This window comes from Populus alba, chromosome 6 (genome assembly GCF_005239225.2).
Source record: "Populus alba chromosome 6, ASM523922v2, whole genome shotgun sequence".
In the NCBI taxonomy this organism is placed as follows: Eukaryota; Viridiplantae; Streptophyta; class Magnoliopsida; order Malpighiales; family Salicaceae; genus Populus; species Populus alba.
Genome location: NC_133289.1, coordinates 5,482,332 through 5,506,271, shown reverse-complemented (window position 1 = coordinate 5,506,271; position 23,940 = coordinate 5,482,332). Strand labels below are relative to the sequence as shown.

At 31.5% G+C, this 23,940-nt stretch overlaps 2 protein-coding genes and 1 non-coding gene across 5 annotated transcripts; 1 reads left to right on the top strand and 2 right to left on the bottom strand.

The window, feature by feature from the left end:
- Positions 1-425: 425 nt before the first annotated feature.
- On the bottom strand, positions 426-4,166 carry LOC118032578 (uncharacterized). 3 transcript variants are annotated; one of them, XM_035037305.2, is made up of 3 exons: positions 3,967-4,166; positions 3,402-3,469; positions 426-1,790 (listed from the first exon to the last, which is right to left on the bottom strand). In XM_035037305.2, exon 3 carries the CDS (start codon positions 1,698-1,700, stop codon positions 612-614), a length of 1,089 nt encoding a protein of 362 aa, XP_034893196.1. In that variant the 5' UTR covers positions 1,701-1,790; positions 3,402-3,469; positions 3,967-4,166; the 3' UTR covers positions 426-611. The 3 variants fall into 3 exon arrangements, with proteins under 3 accessions (XP_034893196.1, XP_034893198.1, XP_034893195.1); XM_035037307.2 differs by lacking the exon at positions 3,402-3,469 and adding an exon at positions 2,291-2,429; XM_035037304.2 differs by lacking the exon at positions 3,402-3,469 and having other exon boundaries at positions 3,967-4,165.
- A 2,311-nt stretch (positions 4,167-6,477) lies between these two features.
- Positions 6,478-8,260, bottom strand: LOC118032579 (auxin-responsive protein IAA29). Its single transcript, XM_035037308.2, has 4 exons — positions 7,444-8,260; positions 7,045-7,304; positions 6,867-6,948; positions 6,478-6,788 (listed from the first exon to the last, which is right to left on the bottom strand). The coding sequence occupies exons 1-4, from the start codon at positions 7,749-7,751 to the stop codon at positions 6,737-6,739; spliced, it is 702 nt and encodes a 233-aa protein (XP_034893199.1). The 5' UTR covers positions 7,752-8,260; the 3' UTR covers positions 6,478-6,736.
- A 7,800-nt stretch (positions 8,261-16,060) lies between these two features.
- On the top strand, positions 16,061-16,133 carry TRNAA-UGC (transfer RNA alanine (anticodon UGC)). The gene has a single exon. It is a non-coding gene; the product is annotated as a tRNA-Ala (tRNA).
- Positions 16,134-23,940: the final 7,807 nt, after the last annotated feature.

Below are 23,940 nucleotides of genomic sequence, written 5' to 3'. Positions count from 1 at the left end.
ATCCTTGAAGAAGCTTCACCAGAGCTTGCGAAAAACATTGTAAACTTTTAAAATTTATGGTAATTTAGTTTTATACTAATTTACTGGCCTGAAGATCAGGAAAAAAAAAATAATGTGAAAAAAATAATATTCAAGTTAAAAATATCTATTTAATATTATTATTAAAACTAGTCCAGCAAGCTAACCATAAAACTTCTCAACCCAACTTTTTATCTATTATAAATTTAAAATTAAAATGTGTAAAAATTACTCAACGATCCAATAACAACTTGAGAGCATGATTTGGTTATTAAAAAAAAAAGATACACAAAAATTGTATTTTTATTTTTTTTTTCTTCCACAATTTAAATTAAAAAAACTTCAAAGATGAAATAAATAAAAAAAAAGGAAAGTGAAAATCAGAGAGCCAGCTCCGACGCCGAGACTTCTTAGAAAAAGGAGGAACACTAATACCAGCTAGTACAAATTTAATGAAGTAGCAAATATCATTTTTTTAACGATCAATTTTCTTCCTTGTTTGCAACTAGACATCCCTTCACAAAACTAGGAATTGGAGCCCTAAAAAGAGAAAAGGAACTGCATCTACACATTTTACTCACTTGCCGAACCCTTCATTCCCGTGTTCGTAAACAACCCCCGGGGAGAAGAAACCTAAACTTATCCGCATTCTCTATCAAATAAGCTGGAAGATGAACCGCGGAAGCCGAATGAGGTATTGGTCCCATCTTCTTAATCAGCTCCCGAAACGTGTACTCCTCAGGTAGCATATCAAAGAGATCATCTCCCCTGCAAATGAGTTTCTGAATTCTAGAGTAGTTCAAAAAACCCTTCCTCCTAACTCTATCTGCATGGCTATAAGCAGTCATCTTAAACACAAATTCCTGAAGACGACGGAAGCAAAAACTACAATGCCACCCAGAATCAGAAAGAATAAGGTCAGTTTGGCGTGAATGCCGATATCCAGTCTGAGGACCAAAAATCTGGATTGTGGCCCGCCAACTACTGTAATCTACAGGGAACTCAAATGAGTACATGTAGTGCTTCAGCTCGAGGTGTATGGCATGTGGAATTTCTTCACACCACTGCAGTAGTTTCACGGTGTGTGGGCTTGGAATCTCATCAGCGTCAGACATAATTACCAAGTCACCGTTGGAAATTCCTGAATCACGGAGCAATCCAGTCATAGCTCTCCGCTGCTCAAACTCGAGTCCAAAAGGGCTTTCATATGTTCCACGGGTAGTAATTCGGCCTGAAAATACACCATGGACAATCTTCTCCTTCGCAAAGGCAAATCTAAACCGGTTTGAGTCAAAGAAGAGAGGCTTAGGGATGCCAGTGAAAGTGGTGTTTGACTCGAGGATTACAAATTTAGTGATGTAAGGATGAAGCTCTCTCCATCTAATCTCAAGAATGTCTAGCTCATTGCTAAAGATGATGGCATCAAATACACGACGAGGTTCAGAGCGTAGGGACCAACCATGTAGGAGGCAAAGATGTTCCATTGAAACATTCTCTGCATAATAGTGAGGTACATGCTTAAAGGGAGAAGGAGGACTGTCCCAAAGTGGACGGAAAAGGTAGGAGATATGCTGGGCATGTATGAGGATTCCAATCACACAAATCGGCACAAATATCAGCAGTATGAAGAGAACCTTAAAGGGTACTCTTCTGGAGGCTAAGCGGAGATGTCTAGGGGCCATGATTTGGTGTAGAAAGATCTAAAGGTGCAGTCACATGCATGGTCTCGGTTCTGTAAGTCCCAAAGTCATGCTTCTTCCACCATTAATCACCTACACAATATTTGGGTAGTCATGTATGAGACTAAGGGCAGTTAGAAAATTGTTTAATGACTTGTTCGCTAAACAAAGTTATTGAATAAAAATGCACAAAAAAGGATAAATAAAAGAAGCTCACAAGCAGCATCAGGAAAATTTCTCTTAAGGCTTTTTTAGTTCAAAAGCATCATATTTCCTAGCTTGAAAGGGCCAGAAAAACAAAAACAAAAAAATCCAGTATGCAACAAATTGACATTTCCAATCCTGATATTATACACCCAACCATGGCTTATTAAAGTCTAACATGAAGCGGATCAGCCTTGAAGTCTAACAGAATGCAGTTAATGATCAGGTTATTATAGACATGCAATGTTGGAGTCAAGCATCATGGATTGCCACCACAACTGCCAGTATTGAATTACTGAAACTTAATAGCAAAAAAATCTTAAATGAGTTGCACAGCAATAGTATCATCACTGCCTTCAAATTTCTTTGAACTAGACAATGCTGCAGACCTATTTTTAGTTTTCTGTACTCAGGGGAACAGTAATTGAAACAAAACGAGCTGCACAACAACAACCAAGCCTCAAGCCCAAACTAGTTGGGATCGGCTACATGGATATTATTGCACCACTCTGCACAAATTGCAACAAGCTGTAAAACAAAAGAAACTGGCATGAATAAAATTAACAAAGAAAGAAACATGAAGCAGAGGTTAAGTGCATTCTGAAATTTGGAAAATGGAAGTCAGGAAAGGTTTTTCTCCTTAAACTTGGTGCAGTTAAGCAAGCAAACAAACCAGTAGGAAAAACCCTTCTCCGAAAATTTTCAAGTAAACAGTCAGCAACAACAATAATCAGTTTAGAACCCAATTCTTAAATCTCTTGTAGCCAAGTTCTCCCTCTCTTGAACTCTAAATGAAATCATCACACTAAAGCTACAAAGAAAAGAAATGAAACAAATAAAGCAAAGCAAAATTGAAGCACTAACTTACAATTTAATATGCACAGTCCATTACCTTTTCTATTTCTTCTTTAACAATAAAATCACAATTGTCAAAATTAATCATGCAATGACCTATCAGTTTCACATCCGTTACTCTAAAGCTTCCAAGCAGTTCCAAAGCATACAATGTCAATATTTTTCTATTGATGCTAGTTTGAGTAGTTTTCCTAATACTATGAACTCTTTTCAAACCTTTGAGTCATAACTCTGTTGAATTTTGATGAATTTTGAACTTTAAGCGGATAGAGTTAGCTGCTTGGAATTCAAAGTTGCACGCGCGCGCGCGCATATATATAGAGAGGGAGGGAGGGAGGGGGGGAGAAGACACATGATAAGGTTATCCAGATAACTAGAATCTAGTATTTTTCAGCCCAAATATTCTCTTCCTTTAAATCCAATATGGTATCTCTTGTTCTTATCTCTCAACCTTTACTGTCAAGCTTACACTAAGAATTACATTGTGCGGAGGACACAATTTGCTTAAATCAATCGAACAATCAATACCCTGCCTCTCCGAGAACCCACATAAATAAACATCTCAAAAACATCATAGATATTGCACCAACAGGCTCCAAGGAGTAACAAGAAGTGACATAAAGAAGTAGAGTTGGCAAAGCAAACCTTATAACAGCTAGCCAATCAGCTTAGATTTCACACCAGAAATTATGACTATCTTTGTAATAAACAATCTGTTTATAACAATCCATTATGACAGACAATCAGTTTTCAACAAATCAAAGCTATTTTTCTTACAAACCCTTTGCAAACGTAAATAGCAACCACAATGTATCTAACAATTCAAGATAAGCATGCATCATCTTCATTCTCCTCTACAAACAAAAGAAAAAGGAAATCATTGTAACATTAAAGAAGCAATAATTTACCAAAAAAAAGAAGAAGCAAGCAACACACCACTTGGAAAGAACCACAAATTAAGAGGGTTAAACCCAATTTGACAACAATGATTTTCAGATTAAAATAATAATAACAACAACAATTTCATATTTTCTACAGTAAATTACTATATATTTAATAACATGCAAAATAAAATATTAAAGAATTGACCATTATCATACTTAAATCTGAGAGTATCCAAATCCCATTTCTTTAATGACATTCAAAATAAAAAAACAAGAAACCAAGTTGAAGCAAATAAGGAAAATAAATTACAATAAAAAATAATTACCTTAATTAAACCAAGTTCAGGAGGAGCTGGAGATTCATTAATTAAATGAATAGATTTGCTGAAAAATTCCCGTTGTAATGTGGAACCCTTTTTAGCTAAACAGAGATGCAGAGATAGAGAGAAGAAATAAAAATATTTTTATTTTATGGTGGAGAGAAAGAAGAAGACAGGGGAGTTGCCTACGGGTTGCATACATGAAATTGTTAAAGTAGATTATATGGTCACGTGGCATGTTATTAGTAAAGGAAGTGGTGAAGTTTTTGGGTGGCGGGATGTAGTGGAGAAATGAGAGGCAGTGACGTGACAAATTAAATTTAATAGGAATGAATAGTTTTTTTAATAGTTATTTTACAATGAATATAGTATAAATATTTATTAAACTTGATTTAAATTTCTATCCAAATTTAATTTGAAATATATACATTATATCTATACATATAAAGTATTTATATTTTTTAAAATTTAATATAATATATACATATTTTAATATGTATATATTCTACCGTGGACTAGATATTTTTTTATATAAAACAAATTATACATGTAGGCTTTTTTAATATTTTTTTTACATAAATTTTTTTTAGTGTAAATTGAGAAACTCATGCATACATGTAATTAAATAAATTATGAACTATGTGTATTAATAAATAAAAAAAATTTCATTGAAGATTAAATTTTGTAATTTATTTTTTAGTTTTTTTTGGCATTTTTCTTTCTAAATCTTTTTTTTTTTCTAATTTTATCTTCATTTGATGCATTGGAGATTAAATTTTATAATTTATTTTGGTTTGCTTTATAATACTTAGATCGGTTTCATAACTTGTGTCACGAGTTAACTGGGTTAACTCAGTTGACTCAATTTTTTTCTCCTTTAATTTACATTATTTTTCAATTTTATCCTTTAATATTGGGTTGATTAAGAATTAAGCTTCACAATTTATTTTTATTTGTTGTTTATAAGGTTATTATAGTCTTATGACTCGGGTCACATGTTTTGTAGGTTAATCATGATAGACTCATGTCATTTTATTATATCATGCTTTTAGATTGATTTTTTAATCAATTTCAACATTTGATAATGAGTTTTTTGAAAATTGGGTTTCATTATTTGTTTTGATTTGTTTTATATAGGATCATTATAATCTCATTACCTTGATTTTAGACTTGGTAGATTAACCCGAGTTGACTTAAATTATTGTTTTTTGTTTATTTTCTATAAAGTTATCTCGATCTCATGACTCGAGCAATGTGGTTGAACAAGTTAACTCATGTTAATTTTTTTATTATTTTTAAATTGATTTTTTGTAATTATTTTATTTTTCAATATTGAATTAATTAAAAAATTTATCATAATCTTATATTTTAATTCATAAAATTTATCAGGTTAACTTAATTTACCAAACCTAGATGTATTCGCTTAGCCTCCATGAACAGCACCCTTTAAGGTTCTCTTCATGCTGGTGATACTAGTGCCGATTAGTGTGATTGGAATCCTCATGCATGCCCAGCATATCTCCTACCTTTTCCGTCCCCTTTGGGATCACAATCCTCCTTCTCCCTTTAAGTATGCAGAGAATGTTTCAATGGAACATCTTTGCCTCCTACGTACATGGTTGGTCCCTACGCTCCGAACCTCCTCGTGTGTTTGATGCCATCATCTTTAGCAATGAGCTAGACATTCTCGAGATTAGATGGAGAGAGCTTCATCCTTACATCATTAATTTTGATGTGATATCTACATGCAATACCCTAATATGGATAAACTAAGTGATACTCAGTTTCAATAGAAACTTAGAATCAATTTTTTTGTTTTGGTTAAACCAAATTGATGCATCTTGATTCATCAAGTCCCATATTTATTTTGATAATTTAGTTTGGTTTGATATGAAAAAGAAATAGAGACCAATTGTTTAGAGGTTATCTCACATTCAAAAAAAAAATTCCATACATAATATGATTTAGTTAAATATAATTTAATAAAAAGTTCATTGCAAATTTAAACAAAATAGCAAATTTTAATCAAATCAATTAATTCAAACCCTTCAAATAGTCACTTACTTGAAATCTCATTAATCAGATTCCGTTGTATTTTCCACAAATTTTTTTGAAGAATTCACCATGATGTATATGATTCATGCATAATATTATAAAAAATGGATATAATTTTTTAACTGTTAGTAGGTATCAGTAATAGGTGGTTTAAAAAAATATCTAAAAATATTAAATTTAGATAATCTTACAAGAGAAAACCATTGCAATTCAACTATCAATCAAAATTAGAAAACTTTTCGAATTTGAAAGATCAAACACAATGACAAGTCAAAAAAGAAGGAAAAGGAAAAGCAATTACCCATGGAAGCACTAACACAAAAACATAAGGAATATGACTTTAGTTGTGTCAGGCTTTAGTAGTAAAATCTTTAGCTGTCCATGTTGTTTACCACAAAAGCATACCATTTTGTGTCAAGAAATTCTAGCTGGCAGTATCAAGGAATAAAGATGAAAGTAATAGATGCAAAAAGAACAGATAGTCCCACCAAGAACAAATTAAAGAAACTCAATACTATATGTTCCTTCTATTCTAATCAAAGCTAATCCAAAAGGTCATACAGTTAATTAGGTTCTTCTTTACTACTAATTACGTACGTACATATTACATATACAGTCAATTTGATTCAAGATTCAAATCGAACGGCCCCCGTATCTGGGTGTGTGTATATATATATATACACACACATACATATTAAAGCAAAGTTAGAAAAACAGCTAATCAATTGCTGCTCCTCATCAGTTTTAGTCGTTGGACTGACCCAAGAAAGTTCCTGCAAAATTAAAATGTCCCATAAGAAACAAACCCCGAAAGGAAGGTTTTGCTAATTTCTTGAATTTATGAGCATTACCTCCAAGGTACATCTTCAGCTAGTAGCCAGTCACCTTCTCTATCCTGGTAAGTCAGGCTGTAGTTGCTTGAATTTTCGTGGCCTGTCACAAATTACACAGCAAAATTAGGAACTTGTCACTTTCAAGGAAGGTCTAGTTAAAAAGGAAAAACATTAATGTGGTGATGAAGCTACTTACAGATCCCAAACATGTCAAGCAACGTATGTTTAAGTGTTGGAAAGCAACGGTAGAGGCTAACATCAATTTTCCTTGCTATTCCTACTCCCTCCATCTTGACCTTAATGTACATGGAGTTTGATGATCTAGCTTGGCAATCTTCACAACCATTGTCCACTGCCCGATTAACCTCTGGTACTCTACTGTTTTGACGACTAAGCTTCTTCCTCTTGAACTTTATTGGTGGCCACCCCACTATTCCATCACTTTCTCCATCACTTCTGCACAAGCAAGGGAAAGAAACATGCCAAATTTTCAATATTGCACCACCCACTCAAAAGAAAGAAGAAGAAGAAGAAGAAAGAAAGACTAACTATATATATAATTTGCACGAGAGAGAGAGAGGGAGAGGGTATATACTTGTTGGAGGAAAAAGAGTAGTTGCAGTGGTTATCAAGATCTTTAGGCGGATCATCTTCCTCGTTTGGCTGGTTATTCCAAACCAAGAGAGGCAGCGTTCGAGGCACGTCTTCATTTCTCGAGCTCTCTTCAGAGGCATCAATAAAACTCCGTTTCTTGTCATTATCATTTGCAGAAAACCACGAACATGAACCCAGATGAAGTTGGCCCGAGCCCAGCAACTCTTTAGGCTCCGAAACATAGCTGTTTAGGTCCAAACCCTTCATTGTTTTTTCACTTGGAAGACCGAGACCAAGTTGAAGTTCCATCAGCTTTGTCTCGATCGCTTGGCTGCCTAGAGTGCAAGTCTAGTATTTATATTTGTGTGTCAGTGTGTGCGTATCATCCAACAACAAAACCAGAATTTCTAATAAAAATAATAAAAAAAGCAAACCCACAAGCAAGAACAGGGAAACAAATCAAGGGGGAGAGAGAGACTCTTGAGGGTAGAAGAGACCTGGGTTTCTTGCCATCAAGGAGAGCTAAATAGTTTATAGCTAGAGAGGCAAAGTCAAGACAAGGGGTGAAAGAAGGGAAAGCATGGTAAGAGGGTAAGGGGACAGTGTTTAGGCAACAGTGGTATGATGTCCGTATCAATGCTCCACTTTTTGCCAACCTCCTTGCCCTCTCTGCTGTCTTCCCTTTGTTTTCGGCAAACTTGTAATGTTCTCAAGGCATCCACGCGCAAACTAAAGGTTGATATCTTAGCTAACAAACGTGTCAAAGTGAATTTTGACATCGAGAAGCAGTGCCTGCGCACAAAATTTTGTGAAAGATGAAATTGCTCGTCGTAGAATAATGGCATTGCAGCTATTTCCATTCCATGAGCTAGCTAAAAAGTGACATTGTACCTAACTCTGCTCCTCCCGCTTACACCTTAAGTCGCCCTAACCTTGGTGAGTGCATTATGAAAGAAGGTTAGAATGTTGTGATCCATAAGACAATTCGATCTGAGAAAGAAATAGTAAGAAAAAAATTAAATTCAAATTCAAATTCAACGGTGTAATGAATATCTATGAATATGGATATTGACATTATAGCAACCTCGAATTAGTTTGATTTATGTTGTTTCGTTTTCATGCCACAAAGTTGATTTAAGAGTTTCTAGAAACTAGTTCGCTTAGAGTTTATTTAAGAGGATGTATATTGAATGGGATGGAAAACTTTTGATCCAGGTATCCTTTTCAAATAAAATAAATAATGATAAACTAGTCGTGCATCTATAAGTTTTTGTTTTTATTTTTATTTTTTAAAATAATATTCAAGTAATGCAAATATATTTTAAAGAAGGAAAAAAATTATGCGATTTGAATAATTGACCAAATTAGATCAAATAAATTTGTTTTACTTTAATCATATGATAAGAAAATTAGGCCAAATTTAAAAAATAATAATGATAATCTGAGAAAAAATATATATTTTTTTTTAAAAACAAATTATGTTGCTCGATTTTCAACTCATTAAATACAAAATGATAAAATTAGACAAAAAAAAATAACGTCGGCTCGAGTTGATCCGAGTTAACATGATAAACTTGTAGCCCGAGGAATAAGAGGTGAGTTAACTCGGGGTAACCTGCTAAATCACCAGCCAAGATCAAGAGATTAAGATAACTTGGTAGAAAAGAAAACATAAAAAATTATAAAGCTAAAAAGAAAATAAGTTTTTTTAAAAAATATCAATCCATGTTAACTTGTCAAACATGTGACTCGGAGCATTAGATTGAAAGCACACCATCTAAAAAAACCATGATGCTCAAATTCTAACCAAGCAAATGTTGAAGGATTAAATTGGAAAAAAGTATATCAATTACACAAAAAGATCCAAAATTAAAAAAAAATGACAATTAAAAGAATGTAGATCAAAATTAAAACACAAAATAAATTTTAATTTTGATTGAAGGGTGAAATAGAAAAGAAAAGTTAATTTAACAAAAGGACCAAAAAATAATTAAAATAATGAGGATCAAAATTAAAATTAAAATTTGATTGAAATGTGAAATTAAAAAGAAAAATCAATTCAATAAAAGGTCTAAAAATAATAATTAAAAGAATAAGGATTAAATTGAAAAACATAATATATGAATTAGGATTGAATGATGAAATTGAAAATATATAAAACTTCTACAAAAGGTTTAAGAATAAAAAATATATTTTTTTAAAAAATTAAAGACTGAAGTTAAGATTCCAACAACAAAGAGGGTCAATTTATAATTTTAAAAGGGAAAATGAGAGAGAAAATAAAAAAAAAAAAGATCTACCGGTGACAAACTAGACAACTAATGCCTATATGCACCACACCACCAATAAAAGAACATGAAAAAACTTCTAATGATATTAATAAAAAGCATTTTTTTGAAGGGTATGAGGCACTGCACTAGTCACCAAAAGGACATTGATGCCCCTCACGCGTTAGAGAGGGCGCCAAACACGCCCCAACCTTTTTCTTATATATATATATATATATATATATATATATATATATATATATATATATATATATATATATGTAATCAAATACTAAATTGCCTCTAAGCCGACATGGTAATAACAAAAAAAAAAAATCATTGTAAAAAGATGAAAAAACTTCTTAATACCAACTTAAAAAAAAAAAAATAGATGAAAGAGAAGAATTATCGTTACACTATTCGAGTAAACAATAGAAATAATTTTTGTAAACATAAGTTTTCAAAAAGAGATTAGCTTTTGTTAGTTTGTTTAATATCAAAAGATAAAAATATTGAACTAGATTTGAGTTAATGAATGTTTAATATCACAATTTCTTCTGTGAAAAAGGATTAAAGTACTGGTTCTAAGCTGCTTCTTCTTCTTTTTTTGAATGTCTAAGCTTTAATTAAAGTTACTTTTAATTGTTTAGTTTTTTTTTTCATGTAGCTAAAAAAAACTATCAAATACCGTTCAATGAGTCTTTTTAGAAGAAAAATAGACAATTGTAGGAGCTTTTTTTCTTTAACCAAGTGGAACCTATTTTTCACACTCAGCTCACTACAATGACATCTTAAAGAAAAGAGAAAAAAATTTTGACTAAAATCTGTCTCTCTTTTTTTTTCCTTTTTTTGAGAGATTCGTTTCTCTTGCTTTTTAGGGTTGCTCTTCCCTCACTTGTTTGTTCGCTAGAAAAGTGAAAGCAACTGGATCCTAATTGTTGTCGAACACGCTTCTTGCTGGAGCGTGAAGAGTGTGCACTGTACACTAATTTCTCCATGCGGGGCCCATAAGATTCATTACAAGAACGAAGAGCAAAGACTTCGCCAAGTTTTTTAAATCCTGATTCGTGGGTTTAATCTAAGCTTCCTGCGGGTCCATGTTGCTCAATGTCATCATCGTTCTCTTTCTTAACGTTAATAATGCGTCTTATAGTTATCTTACTGGCCCGGCCCGGCATGTTCTGGAACCCGGAAGGCTGATTCTTTTTTTATACTTTTTTTCAGTACCCCGAATGTGGACGTTCTGATTTTTCCCTTTTTTTTTTTTTTTTTATCTTTTCCATTCCAACATTTTCTTTAACAAACTGAAAAATTAAATACATAAGTATTTTTTTTTATAGCATGACAGTGAACATATTCATGTGGAGCACTGTAACGTAAAAATAGTGGTTTAGTTACTGGAGGGATAAATATAAATTATTAATGACGAAAAAAAAGGTTGAGAAAGCATAAACATTGCCTGTGTACATGGAGATAATTTTATATGGGTGAATTTATTATTATTTAGTTATTGATTATTAACTTTTATTAAAATTTATTATATAAATACTAGAATAATATTTTATTTTTTTATAATGAGAATGAGATTGAAAGCTTATTGTTATATATATATATTTTAAGTTCATAATAAACAAATTGTGTTTTTTAACATAAAATAAAATATATTTTTTATTTAAATATTTTTATTTAAAAAGATAAGATCTTTCTGTACTTTTTTGTGGTCATTTGACAAATATTTATTTAATAATATTAGAATATGTTTTTTTTATATGTTTCAAGTTGATGTTTCATGAAAAAGAGCTTCAGGAAACGTAATCTATTATTACCAGCAACGGCCCCCAGCCAAATAATAACGCAACTCTTTCTCCGTCTACATGCTGGACACGTATCTTGCTGAATCTGACATCGGCGTCCACGAATGGATTACACGTGTCAATAGTTGTCATCCACAAAGGTTATACCAAGGGGACAGAGTCCACTTTTGTTGATAAGAGTTGCCAGTTTCATAAGCATTTATCTCCCACCTTTTCTTCTCGTAAAACACAAGTCACGGACAAGAAAAGAAAGAAAGATAGAAAGAAATCATTTTTAATCCAAGTAGACATTTGAGTGATGTGTGTTTTAAAGTGTTTTTTTTTAATAAAATATTAAGCTTATATTTTTAAATATGAAAAATATTATTTTAATACTCTAAATATCTTTGATTTATATATAATAATTATATATAAGTGGGTTGCTAAACCTGGAATCAGTGAACTTTTCGAGGGTCAAATAGTCTTAAAATATAGATTATGGAAGAAAAACATTCAGCAATTAAACGGGTCCATGGATTTTGTAATGACAGCATCCGTTGTTAACATCTAAGCCACTACTATAAACTAATGATGGGCGTGCGCTAGCTCCTAGACAAATTAACAATTGTTCTAAAGGGGGGCGACACTTCCAATAATTAAAATATTATATTATACAAAAAGAGCCCACGTCTCTTCTCAATTAAATATGGAAGGAAGAGAGATCATCCCCTCACGACCATGCCACAAACAGCCAAAATGTCCCCATGTCTTTCCCAATTAAGGGAAATAATTAATAATTAAAAAGATCACCAACAATAATCAAGCAGAATCATATATATGTTCCCTGAGTGTCTTTTTTTTTTTTGGGTGCTTAATAAAATAATACTACCATAGAAAAAAACAAAATAAAATTGTTTAAGGCTAAACAGAAACCAAACAGGTTCACGTGACTATCGCCATAGCAGGGCAAGCTAGGCCACAAATGGTCAGGGTCTGGACCGAAGAGCCCGCACGAGGCAGTACTTGGTGCCACCCACATTCAAACAAGCTGTTTCTGTAATGATTAATTTATGACACTCAACCTCCATTGGTTAGCCCACGTGGTAAACAGTCCTGACCTTAATTAACTACCATGATTGTACGTACTGCTGACGTAAGATCTCTGGCCACATGGGACAACACTGAAAACTCTAATAACTTGTAGCAACCGGTTTTTAATGGCAACTTTTGGCCCTACTGTAATCATTTGCATTTGCATGTAACAACTATCCGCCACCTGTTTTACTTGGTACTATCTATTAACCTACTTTGTAATAAGGTGATATTTTAAAGAGATATAACCTATGCTAAAAATAAAATAAAATAAAAAAAATTATGAATTTTTAACTTAAGAATTTATGGCGTGTTTATGTGTCATGAATTTTCTTTTTTTAGAGAAGAAACTGAAGTGTTATTTTATTATTATTGTATTTTGAGTTATATTTTATTTAAAATAATATATATTAGATTAATATAAAATACTAAGAACAGAAAAAAAAATTGTCTATATTTGAATTTATCAAATACTAGTGTTTGAAAAAACAAAAATTGAACCTAAAATAATTACCTTACGCCATATATATTTACCTTCTTCTAATTAACATTGGTAATGAGTGTCTAGAAATTAAACTGTGTACGTTGATCTTAACTAGTTTAGTTAAATCTTGAGTTACATATATAGCAGATAAAGTTACTTGCCATGGTATCAAATGACTCGTGATCTAATTTTGCTTGTAGCAGGATTGAGAGGAATCACGGAAGGAATAGTATATCCTATAGTGGAGTGCTTTTTATACCCAATAGACTTCCCAAATATCTAAAGAAAATGTTAGATATAGATATTTGCTTGCTTGTTTAGTGCGTTTTTGATACGTTTTAAAAATATATCTATATTACGAAAATATTAAATCAATATTTTTAATATATTAATATAAAAATCTAAAAAAATTATTATAATATATTTTTTAAAAAATAATTTTTTGAAAACATCATTCATTGCACTAACCTGTATAAGTAGAAAGCGACAAGTCGCACTTGAGGTCTTGGCCCAGCGGTTGAAGGGACTTGTTCCCTTCCTTTGCATCCTGGGTTCAAACCTCACCGTGCACGCCTGTCACCCCCGCGGTGCCTTACATGCTCACTGGGTTTACAGGATGTTCAGTGAGCCGTGGGATTAGTCGTGGTGCGTGTAAGCTGGCCCGGACACCCACGTAAAAAAAAAAAAACGACAAGTCACATCAACACATTTAAGGGTTGAATTTAGGCTCAAACAAGCCATTGGAGCCTCTATTTCTTCATTCAATTTTTGAAAAATTTGATTTTTTTGCAGGGGTATTTTAAATTATGGTAATAATTGGTTTTTATAGTATTTTTTTAAATATATATTTTTTAATTTTTTTAAAATTATTTTTAATATAGAATGATATGAAAATACTAAAAAATATTAATTTAATTTAAAGTATATAAAAATAAAGAGACACTAAAACTGCTATAAGGGATATTATTGAATGTGATTTTCTTTTATATATATATATATATATATTGCATTGCCTAGAGAGTCTAACTCAAATAGCTGGGTAGCTTTAAAAAATGTTCATCCACTGCATTGAGTGGCACAGACACCTTAAAAAAGGAGGACAAAGTGTATTTCCTCGAAAGAGAACTTGTTGGGCGGTGGTTGCGACTTTACAATCTCATTGTTGGATTGAGTTTTGCCACAAAACAAACAGTTTATAAGATTCAGATCAAGCTTTTGATTTTAATGGATTTTACTTCAAAACAAATTTTTGTCTATATTCAAACTTTATATTTTAGGTTCATTTAAGATTTTTACCCTTTCATCCAATTCCATGTCGCATGTCACGCTTTAAACATATGTAATTAAGTCGGAAAATAAGAACATTATATATGAAATTTTAAAGCATGATAAAGAAAAACACCAAAATCTGAATGTTAAAGAGATTAAATTGACATTATTGGATATATTATCACTTCTTCCCTCTATTTGAAAAAAATATAAAATAAATTAAACTAAATTATTCGATAAAGTATCTTTTCGACCTCTAATTGAAAATAGAGGCTGGATTCTTTGAAATTTAATATTAACGAAATCAAATTAAAATTATTGGGTTTTTATTTTTTAAATATTTAATTTCAAGTTTTTTCTTTGGCGTTTTAAAATTTCTTATACATGTCCTTTTCCCCTGATAATACAGATTTTAAACATTCATAAAAACATTCATATAAAAATAAAAACATTATATACAAATTAGCTAAAACATACTGAACTTATTCTGGTTATGAGATATTTAAGAGTTTGATATTAATTATTTTTTAAAGTATTTTTATTTTAAAATAAATTAAAATAATATTTTTTTATTTTTTAAAAATTATTTTTAAGATTAATATATTATAATAATTTTAAAAAATAAAAAATATATGAATGGCTGAGGTGGGACCCGGACCCTGACCCTGACCCTGCATTTTTCGAAAGCAGGCATACGGCCTACCAGCTATAGCCATCTCGAGCTATTCATTGAATTTGCACTTCACCACCCGATCGAGTACTCTGCAGGGTCATGTCTACCTGCCACTGACTTATTCGAAGCCATCTACCACTCGAAGGGCAGCAAGAAATGGAGTCATGTTCAAGCAAAATAGCGAAGTTGGTGAAGCATCGTGACGTGGATTGATTTCTTCAATGCCTGGCCTAAACTGAGAGGAGACAAAATCACTTTCATGTATGATAAATACTCCTTCCAAGTAGGCTCGTTTTGGCAATCAAATTGTGTGCCATTATGGCATGCTTGGACTTTCAAAGCACAAACGGGAATTAGGGTAACATCAAGATTTATGGTCTTGGCTCCTAGCCCTAAAATAGAAGAGGGGAATTGGTGTAGAATAACATCATGATTTAGATTGTTCTAGCTCCTATCCCTCAAATAGAAGAAGGGCAGATGATTAGGACTTCGCCTCTAAGGGCTACTTTTTTGCTTTTATATTTTTAAAAAACGAGGTATTTGTTTGGTTGACACTTAATGTGGATATTAGTCCATTTAAGATAAAATATAGGGGCATTAATGTCTGTACATTTAAGATTTCTTTGACTAAATAAACATAAACATAATTAAGATCTAAATTAAAAATCTATAATATTTGCATCCCAAGCACCCTCTTAATCTTACTACATAAATATACATGGAAAATATACAACTAACTCTCGGACACATCCATCAATGAAACAGATGTACATGCTCGAGTCAGCTCTTGGACTCGAACCATTAAGTGTACAGCTCATTAAGTGTGCTATTTTTCAATATTTTTTCTTAAATTGTTATTTTCAAAGAGAGAAGAGTTTATTGTTCTTCATCTGAACTTTCCCGTCTCTCCATCTTCATCTGAGTTTAGCGTTCCATTAGTCAAGATCGCTGCCCGTCGCCAAGTACAGTTTGTAGGCAAAACATGCCTCACGTCCTAAACAATTGATATTATTAGGAGCATCAGGCCTCTCCTACAAACGGGGGATGTAGCTCAAATGGTAGAGCGCTCGCTTTGCATGCGAGAGGTACAGGGTTCGATCCCCTGCATCTCCATCTGTTTTCATCTTCTAATTAATAAGGACTAAGGAGAAAATGGTGCCATTTTATTATTTAAAAATTCGTTTCTCATGGCAACCACATTGCATATAATTTTTCATGTCCAGTTGAAGATTATATGACAAATTGTAGGGCCGAAATCCAAATGGCCATGGAAAACCAAATCCATACCAACGAATTTTTGTTTTCCTCGACAAATTTTTTTGCTTTATAATAAATAACAAAGCAATATTATGCATGCAAATAAGTAATAGAAAATATTTGTACAGATTGATGTGGATATCTTTTTTTTTTTTTTAATGTTTAATCAATTATTTAACATTCGTGGGATTTATAATTCATTAGACACCACATGTATTTATATAAAGTTTTAATATGCACACACAACCAAAAAATTTACTTACCCCGACTCAATATTTTATAGTTGTAAAAACTATATTTTAATTGGTATAAAAGTCACTTACGTGTTTCATAATGAAAACATGTCTTCATCAAATGTCTTGTTGGAAATTTCAGAATCCATTAGTAATACTCAATCGGTGATTTAAATGCCGATTAAAACACCAACAAAATATTAATACAAGAAAAAAAATTGTTGATTGTTATTCTGTCGGTTAATTTATTGGTAAAAATTATTAACGGTTTGCTGATGGAATAATTATCAATAATATATCGTATAGAATCGATAGATTACCCAATATAAAAATCTTGTCGATAAATCTATTGGTCTATTCAAATAATTTACAAATCCATGTAATTCTTCCAAAAAAAGTAAATTTATATTACCAATGAATTCACTAATAGAACTTTTAAGTTTTCGGAGATTACATTGATATTTCAAAAATTTTTTTTTTTAATAAATGTTTATTTGGATCAAACAATTTGATATTAAAAGACATTGAACAACATTAAACAACTAAATTAAATTAAAAAAATACATTTTGCATTATTAATTTAACTATAAAGTTCAACTACAAATGTTTATATAATAAGATTTCGTAACTTCTCTACCTTTTGCAATGGTCTCTTGAAGATTTCGTAATTTTACTTTATATCTAATTCTATATAGATATATAAGAAGCTTCGTGTAAAAATTTCTCAAATTTATCCAAAAGCTGGATTTATAACTGATGAAGTAGAAATTTCAAATTAGATTTGGGCTTTCCATGCTGTTAATAAGATGAGATATTTGGACGACGGTGTTTAAAAAGATCTGCGCCTAATTTCTCCATGTTCCTGCAAAACAATTCCATTGTCGGATCAAAGGATCATCCCATATTTAAGGGCCACTAGCCAGCTAGAAAAGGCCTTCAAAAACTTCTTAACAAACGCCTTCAGATTCTTGACCGAAATGCCGCCTCAATTCATAGCCTCTCTTGCTAAATCCTTAAATTTTTCACGGTATTCTGTCTCCCTTTAGCATAGCTAAATCCAGACAATATTTCCGAATCCTGTCATCTCCAGCAGTTCCTCATCATTTGCTTCCGTACTCCCCTTTTGCAACCAGCATTGCATTCATGAACTGCATCAGAAAGGTTTTGAGGCGTGCATAGATGATAACAAGGATTATAAAATGTTCGGCTATGGATGGAAATCATGATCGGTATCTGTGACCTCAGGTGATCATTTTGTTGGATCAGGTGAACTATATACAATACATGCAAATGAAAATAATAGAGGAACGATTGATTAGTAAGTAATTTATTACAAAATCACAAAATGGAACTATGGCTCAACGATGACCTTGAACTCCAATAATTCAGTAGCTTTGACCATTCAACTTTCGAAAAAGAGGACAACACTAAGAAATTTTTAGCGTCTCAGTTGCAACCTTGCCTTTCTGGTGCCACTTATAGTCGATGAGGGCGTAATTTTTAACATTTCTGTATAGTCTTGGTCTTTGCTCATCCACCAAGCAATCCACAGGTCCAATCTCCTTTTCTGGGTCTGTTTCGTTGAATAAGGCAACAGAGATCCTCAAACCTCTCCGAGTTGGTCACCTCACCGTGCCCTGGGCTTTTGAATATTCCATTACTCATTATCTGCATGGTTTCCCATAAGATCAGCGACAGAAATCAGTAATTTATTGATTGAAACAACTGCAAACTCAATCATAACACATAAATTTAGAAGGAATTCGTATAAGGTCTGAAGAAATTTAGAAGGATTATTCGTATAAGGTCTAGAACACCTTGGATAGAAATTGAACCTGCTCTCATCAATGCTTGTTCACCAAACTGGTCTGAAAAGCTATTCTCTCCTATATTCAGTGACCTTGCCATGGCCTTGTAGACAAGATCTATCAGTGATTTTACTTTCATTGCATATTCATGTAAGATCTCTCTGCATATGGAAGTAAATCAGAAGTACGAATCAATAAAAACAGCTATCCTTGGTTATAGACGTAGATTGAAAAAATTAACTTTCATCTAACCAGAAACTATCCTATGAAAAATAAAGAACACCCTGAAATCACTTGGATTGTCTGGCCAAAGACTCATCCTTCTTTTATCTTCTGGAAACACCTGAAGAACTAGGCGATGGGACCAGTTGAGAACTTTGTGTCTCTGAAATTATCCTGTCAATCCCATACCCTTCATCTTCATTCACTGGTAGTGCATATTTTTGCTTCTCTTCAATCGGAAGTGGATAAAAATGATGTGCAATTTTCCTCACTCTTTCAAGGAACTGACATGCCGTGTCCTATTACCTTACATCAAGAATTTTAATGTCCATTTCTAAGCTTGGAGAGATACATGGAAGACAAAAAAAAAAAAAAAAACCCTGCAATCTCAACTTCCAAGCTCCAATCTGTTACTTGGAGATAATAATAACTGAAAATCGGGTGATTAAACAGGCTGATACGCTTAACAATGGTAGAGGAATTGAAGGTGATGTCACATAAACTTCAAAACCTGAAAGCATCCAGCCGAGTCAAGACTTGATCTTAGTTTTTCCAGTGCATCTTCTTCTTCTCTCTTGGGAGCAAGAAATGAAGATGATGTGAAGAGACGGACATCAAAAACTGGAATTGTGGTCGACACTGAGGACATATCTGTCCGTGCATAACTGCGTTCCTTTGAAAAGTGTCCCAAGGGTGTAACATGGTGGCAAAGGGGTTGAGATCTACATAGCAGATTTTAAGTTCGTGTCAGGACGTGCACTTCTTGTAAGAGCCTGGGACAGCTGAGGTTTTACTTGTTTATCTGGACCTATAAAATGCGCTTTCCAGAGGATAAGATTTCTTCAAATCCAAAAAAAAAAAAAAAAAAAAAGTTCCTTTGAAAAGTATTCTGGTGGTGGTTCATCACCATCAATAGACATTTCTTACTCCCTCTTGGAAAGTGATGTCATCTTTGCAGGAAGGAGAGACATGTTGGCAGCAGTGAACTTGTAGTATATCAATATCAAACGCTTGATACAATGACTTTAATGGTAGCTAATTTCAGATATCCTCCCTTGGCTGCAATCATAGGGAACCTTTTAAGGCTTGCCTCCACATGGAATAAGTAATATAATATTTTTGTATAGATTGATGTGGATATATTTTTTTATGTTTAATAAATTATTTAACATTCGTGGGATTTATAATTCATTAAATACCACATGTTCCACATGTAATTATATGAAGTTTCAATATGGTTTTCTTTTTAAAACAAGCTTTTGAATATTATTTTTTTGGTTCATCACTTAATTTGTTCCTATATGGATTATATCTGTTATATTAGGGAAAATTGCATTTAACATTATGTAATTTTACCCTTTGAAAAATTATATTTACATTATGGGTCAATAAAATTTTTTAAATATGATGAATTCATCGTAATACACTCATATATATTAAACATGAAATGAACACGAACGACATATCAATTTCTCTATGTTTCTCTCTCTCTCTCTCTTCGAGCATCACTCCTTTTCCTCTCTCCGAGAACAATTAATTAAAATCAAACCAAAAGCAATTGATTTCTATTATGCTAAGGTGCTAATTTCTCTGCTTGCAAATCGATGTTTTGATTTCTATTATGCTAAGGTGTTAATTTCTTTTCTTGCACATCGATGTTGGTTTCTTGCAAGTGTTTCATCTGTTCTTCGTTTTCTGTACTCTTAATTCATATCAATAGATTGGGATTTGTTTAGATTCATCTAGTTCTGGTGCTGATTTTCACATCTTTCTCGATTGAATTACATGAAGAAATCATCAGCGGCCATGGTTCCTTCCTTGGCCTTACCTATGCTACGAATGAGCACACCGCATCTATTCCAACATCTGTCAAGTTGTTTAACTGGAAATTTCCTTCTCAGTTAGGACATTTTTAGTACTTTGTATAGCCTAAACCAATATCCACTGTCTATCCACTTCTCCTCTTTGGTGGCTCATGCAGGGTCTCGTGTTTGAAATTAAAGACAAATGTCCTTAGTCAAGTGTCGCTTTTAAGAGGACGTTTGAAACATTTGTTCTAACAAACGACATGAAACAAATCTTATCTTATGTTTTAAAAAATCCAGATATATTTGTAGCTCATTCAATCGTGTATTTGATGGTTAGAATTCTCTGCACCGTTAATCAAAATGAGAGGCAATCATTTTTTTACTTCATGTGCTTTCCAAGTTTCTTAGTAAAAAGGAGAAGGACCCAGTTCATTAATAAGATTGCTCTTGCACTTCTTTTTTGCTTGCTGCTCCGAAGGGCCATATGATGTTTGATAAAAGACTCATTAGAGCATAGACAGTGGGTAGCTATGAAGTTTATTGGTTTTAATTCAAATGAGTTTTATGAAATTGGAGTTGATTTTGTATTACAGACAAGGTGTTTGATGAAATGCTTCTGTAGACCAGAATATTAAATGTTAGTGCACTTATAAAGTCCGGGATATAAACTATTATTTTTTAAATTATTACGGGTAAGGGCAATCTCAATATGAATCAAATTACATAATATAGGTAGTTTTTTTCTATTTATTGCAAGTCATTTTAAGTTTGATTATAATTTATTGAAAGAGGGGGCTCCTTTTTTCTCTCTTTTTTTTGCTACAGTCATGACCTCAGGGGGGCCTAACAACAACAACCATTTTGCTTGGAAGACAGGTCGCTTTAACTTTATAAAGATGACAAGGGAAGAAAGATTCATGTAATCTGCTAGAAGTAAAGTTGGAAACAGCAAGTTTTTAGCAAAGCAATGCAAAAGCGAAGGAATCATATATTATCATAATCGAAGGAGAGTGATGATCGATCGACTCGCCAGCTGAAAAGGTAGTACTGCACTACTCCTTGGTAATTTGTGCCGAATTTGTACTAAATAAATAAAAAATAACACAGTTCAAAATCGAGTAGTATATGATATTGCTACTCATGACTCTCTTTATTTTAAATTTTAAATTTAAAAAATAAATCAAATTCTAGTTTTATACTTGAATGAATATTATGTTTTTATTTAAACCCTAAAAGTATAAAGAAATATGTTTTTTTTTTCATGTAAAATTAAATAAATTTAATATAAAATAGGGTAAGATTATTTTGAAAGTATAAAAAATTACTGCAATTTAGTTAAAATTAAATCATGTGCATCTATATTTTTAATGAAAAAAATTATAATTAAGAAATAAAATGCTAAAACCTGTAAATTTAATAAAAACAGAAAATTATAATTTTAATATATTTAATTCTATATATATATATATATTTAAATATGTTTTGTTTTTTTTTATATATATTCTATGGTGTAAAATGTTTATTAATGGATTGGGTATTTTTGTAGAAAAGATTTTTTTTTAGCATCTTGGCCATTAAAAAAGTGAATGATTTTTATGGGTTTTGGCTTATTCTTATGAAAAATCATTGCTTCGTTATCTAGGGGATAATGGCCTTGACCGTAAGCTTTAAGGAATTTTGAATGTAAGGGTATAATGGCCATTCTATTGTGCATTATAAAACAAAAAGATGTTATTGCCCCTTAAATTTTAGAATAATAAATGGATTATTTTGAAATTACTAAATTATCCTAATAACATCCTTTCTTAGTTTTGTTTTCAAAGAAAAAAATAGGTTTTTCATCATAAAATTTGAATAAGTCACCCATTTCATCTCTTTTTTTTTTTTTTACTTTGATTTTTTATTTTTCAATCTCGTCATTCCCTTAATAAATTAGTATAAAAAAAACATTGTAAATAATCTATCTATAATGTCTTGTGAGGAGATTTACAGTAGATTTTCCACATATTTTAGCTTTACTTATAATAATAATAATATAATAGTAATAATAATAGTATGACTCATATGTTAAACTTACAAAAGAGTTAGAATGAGAACTAATACTAAAAAATCCTTAACTAAGAGGACTACTTGAAATTTTAAATGCCAAGCATGAATGTCAAAATATAAGAGAGGGAAGGAAAAAAAAAAGGTTATGTACACTAAATTTAATGGCTTTTTTAAAAACAATTATATGAAAAAGGAAATGGAATCTTGATTAAATTTTTTTTTTTCCTTAATGAAAATCAATTGAAGTTTTTATGAATATTTATATTAATTATATTTAGTTTTTTTTTTAAAAAATACATATTTTGTTAAAACAATATAAAAACATGAATAAAAAAAGGAAACTTAGATTTTAATTTTTCTCTCTTTTATATAATTTATGAATATCTATTATAGTTATCATATAATAAAATAAAAATAAATTTCAAAAAAATAATTCACGCCGTCACATACTCACATTAACCAGCTAACATTATAAAAATTGTAAGATTAGCATTAAATCTTGTTTTCACTGCTTGTCTTTTGTTTTAGGAACCATATTTGAATTTGTCTTTTTAAAAAAAACATTTTAGTATGAAAATATATTAAAGTAATGTTTTTTTTATTATTAATTTTTAATTATTTTTACGTGTTGAAATTAAAAATATTTTAATATAATTTTAAATAAAAAAAATATATTTTTTAAAAAAATATTAGATAGTAAAACAAAACACAGATAATATCCCTGTAAAAGCATATATCCACTGCATAGATTGTCGTCCTAAATTTGTCATATTCCATGGAAAGTGTTTGTTTTCTAGCTTTTTTAAGGGGACAGAAGGGGACGTGAGGTGGTTTTAGATGATGATAAATGACTAAAAAAAGCAAGTCTACAACAAGACAATAACTTTCCTTCCACATGAATTATTTAGTCATGGTTTTTTTGGTGTTTGAAAATCATTGTTTCGGTGATGTGATAGTTTGTGTTCTTTTAGTTAGTCAAATAATTTATATTTTTCAAGGGTTTTATTTATAATTGTGTTTTTTTAATTTTAGTTTTATAGAAGTTAAAATAGTATAATTTTTAATTTATTCATGCAGACCTGCTTTTTACTTATTTTATATATAAAAATTTATTTCACAATAATTTTAACCAAATATATATTTTTAAAAATTTATTTCTTAAAAACACAAATAAAAATATCTTTTAAAACTTATTTTTAAAATCATAATACTTCCTAGATCATGTTTGTCATAAAAAATAAAGACCAATGTTTTTTATTGTCTAATAATTAATCTAACCATAACTTTCTCATTTTAATTTCTTCATCACCCCCAGTGGTTGAATTCCCTTTTGAGTTGCATTGGATGGACTAAACGGCAATTTTATGTGATGGTTGTGGGCCCATAAATCAACTTTTAGTGCTGAGAATGACCGATAGACGACTTTACACATGGAAGAAAGAGCATGGATATCACATTAGAGAACAAAATCATGCGAGGACTCATTTTAAGAGAAAACAAATATTAAGATGAGGAGAATCATCAAATTGTTAGAGTGGGATTT

What these genes read in the sequence shown, in the direction of transcription:
- LOC118032578 (XM_035037305.2), bottom strand. Translation starts at nt 1,700, where the DNA reads ATGGCCCCTAGACATCTCCGCTTAGCCTCCAGAAGAGTACCCTTTAAG.
- LOC118032579 (XM_035037308.2), bottom strand. Translation starts at nt 7,751, where the DNA reads ATGGAACTTCAACTTGGTCTCGGTCTTCCAAGTGAAAAAACAATGAAG. An exon ending in TACTCTTTTTCCTCCAACAA is followed by an intron (nt 7,305 to 7,443) that starts GTATATACCCTC and finishes TTGCTTGTGCAG; the next exon opens with AAGTGATGGAGAAAGTGATG. An exon ending in GCTTGACATGTTTGGGATCT is followed by an intron (nt 6,949 to 7,044) that starts GTAAGTAGCTTC and finishes AATTTGTGACAG; the next exon opens with GCCACGAAAATTCAAGCAAC.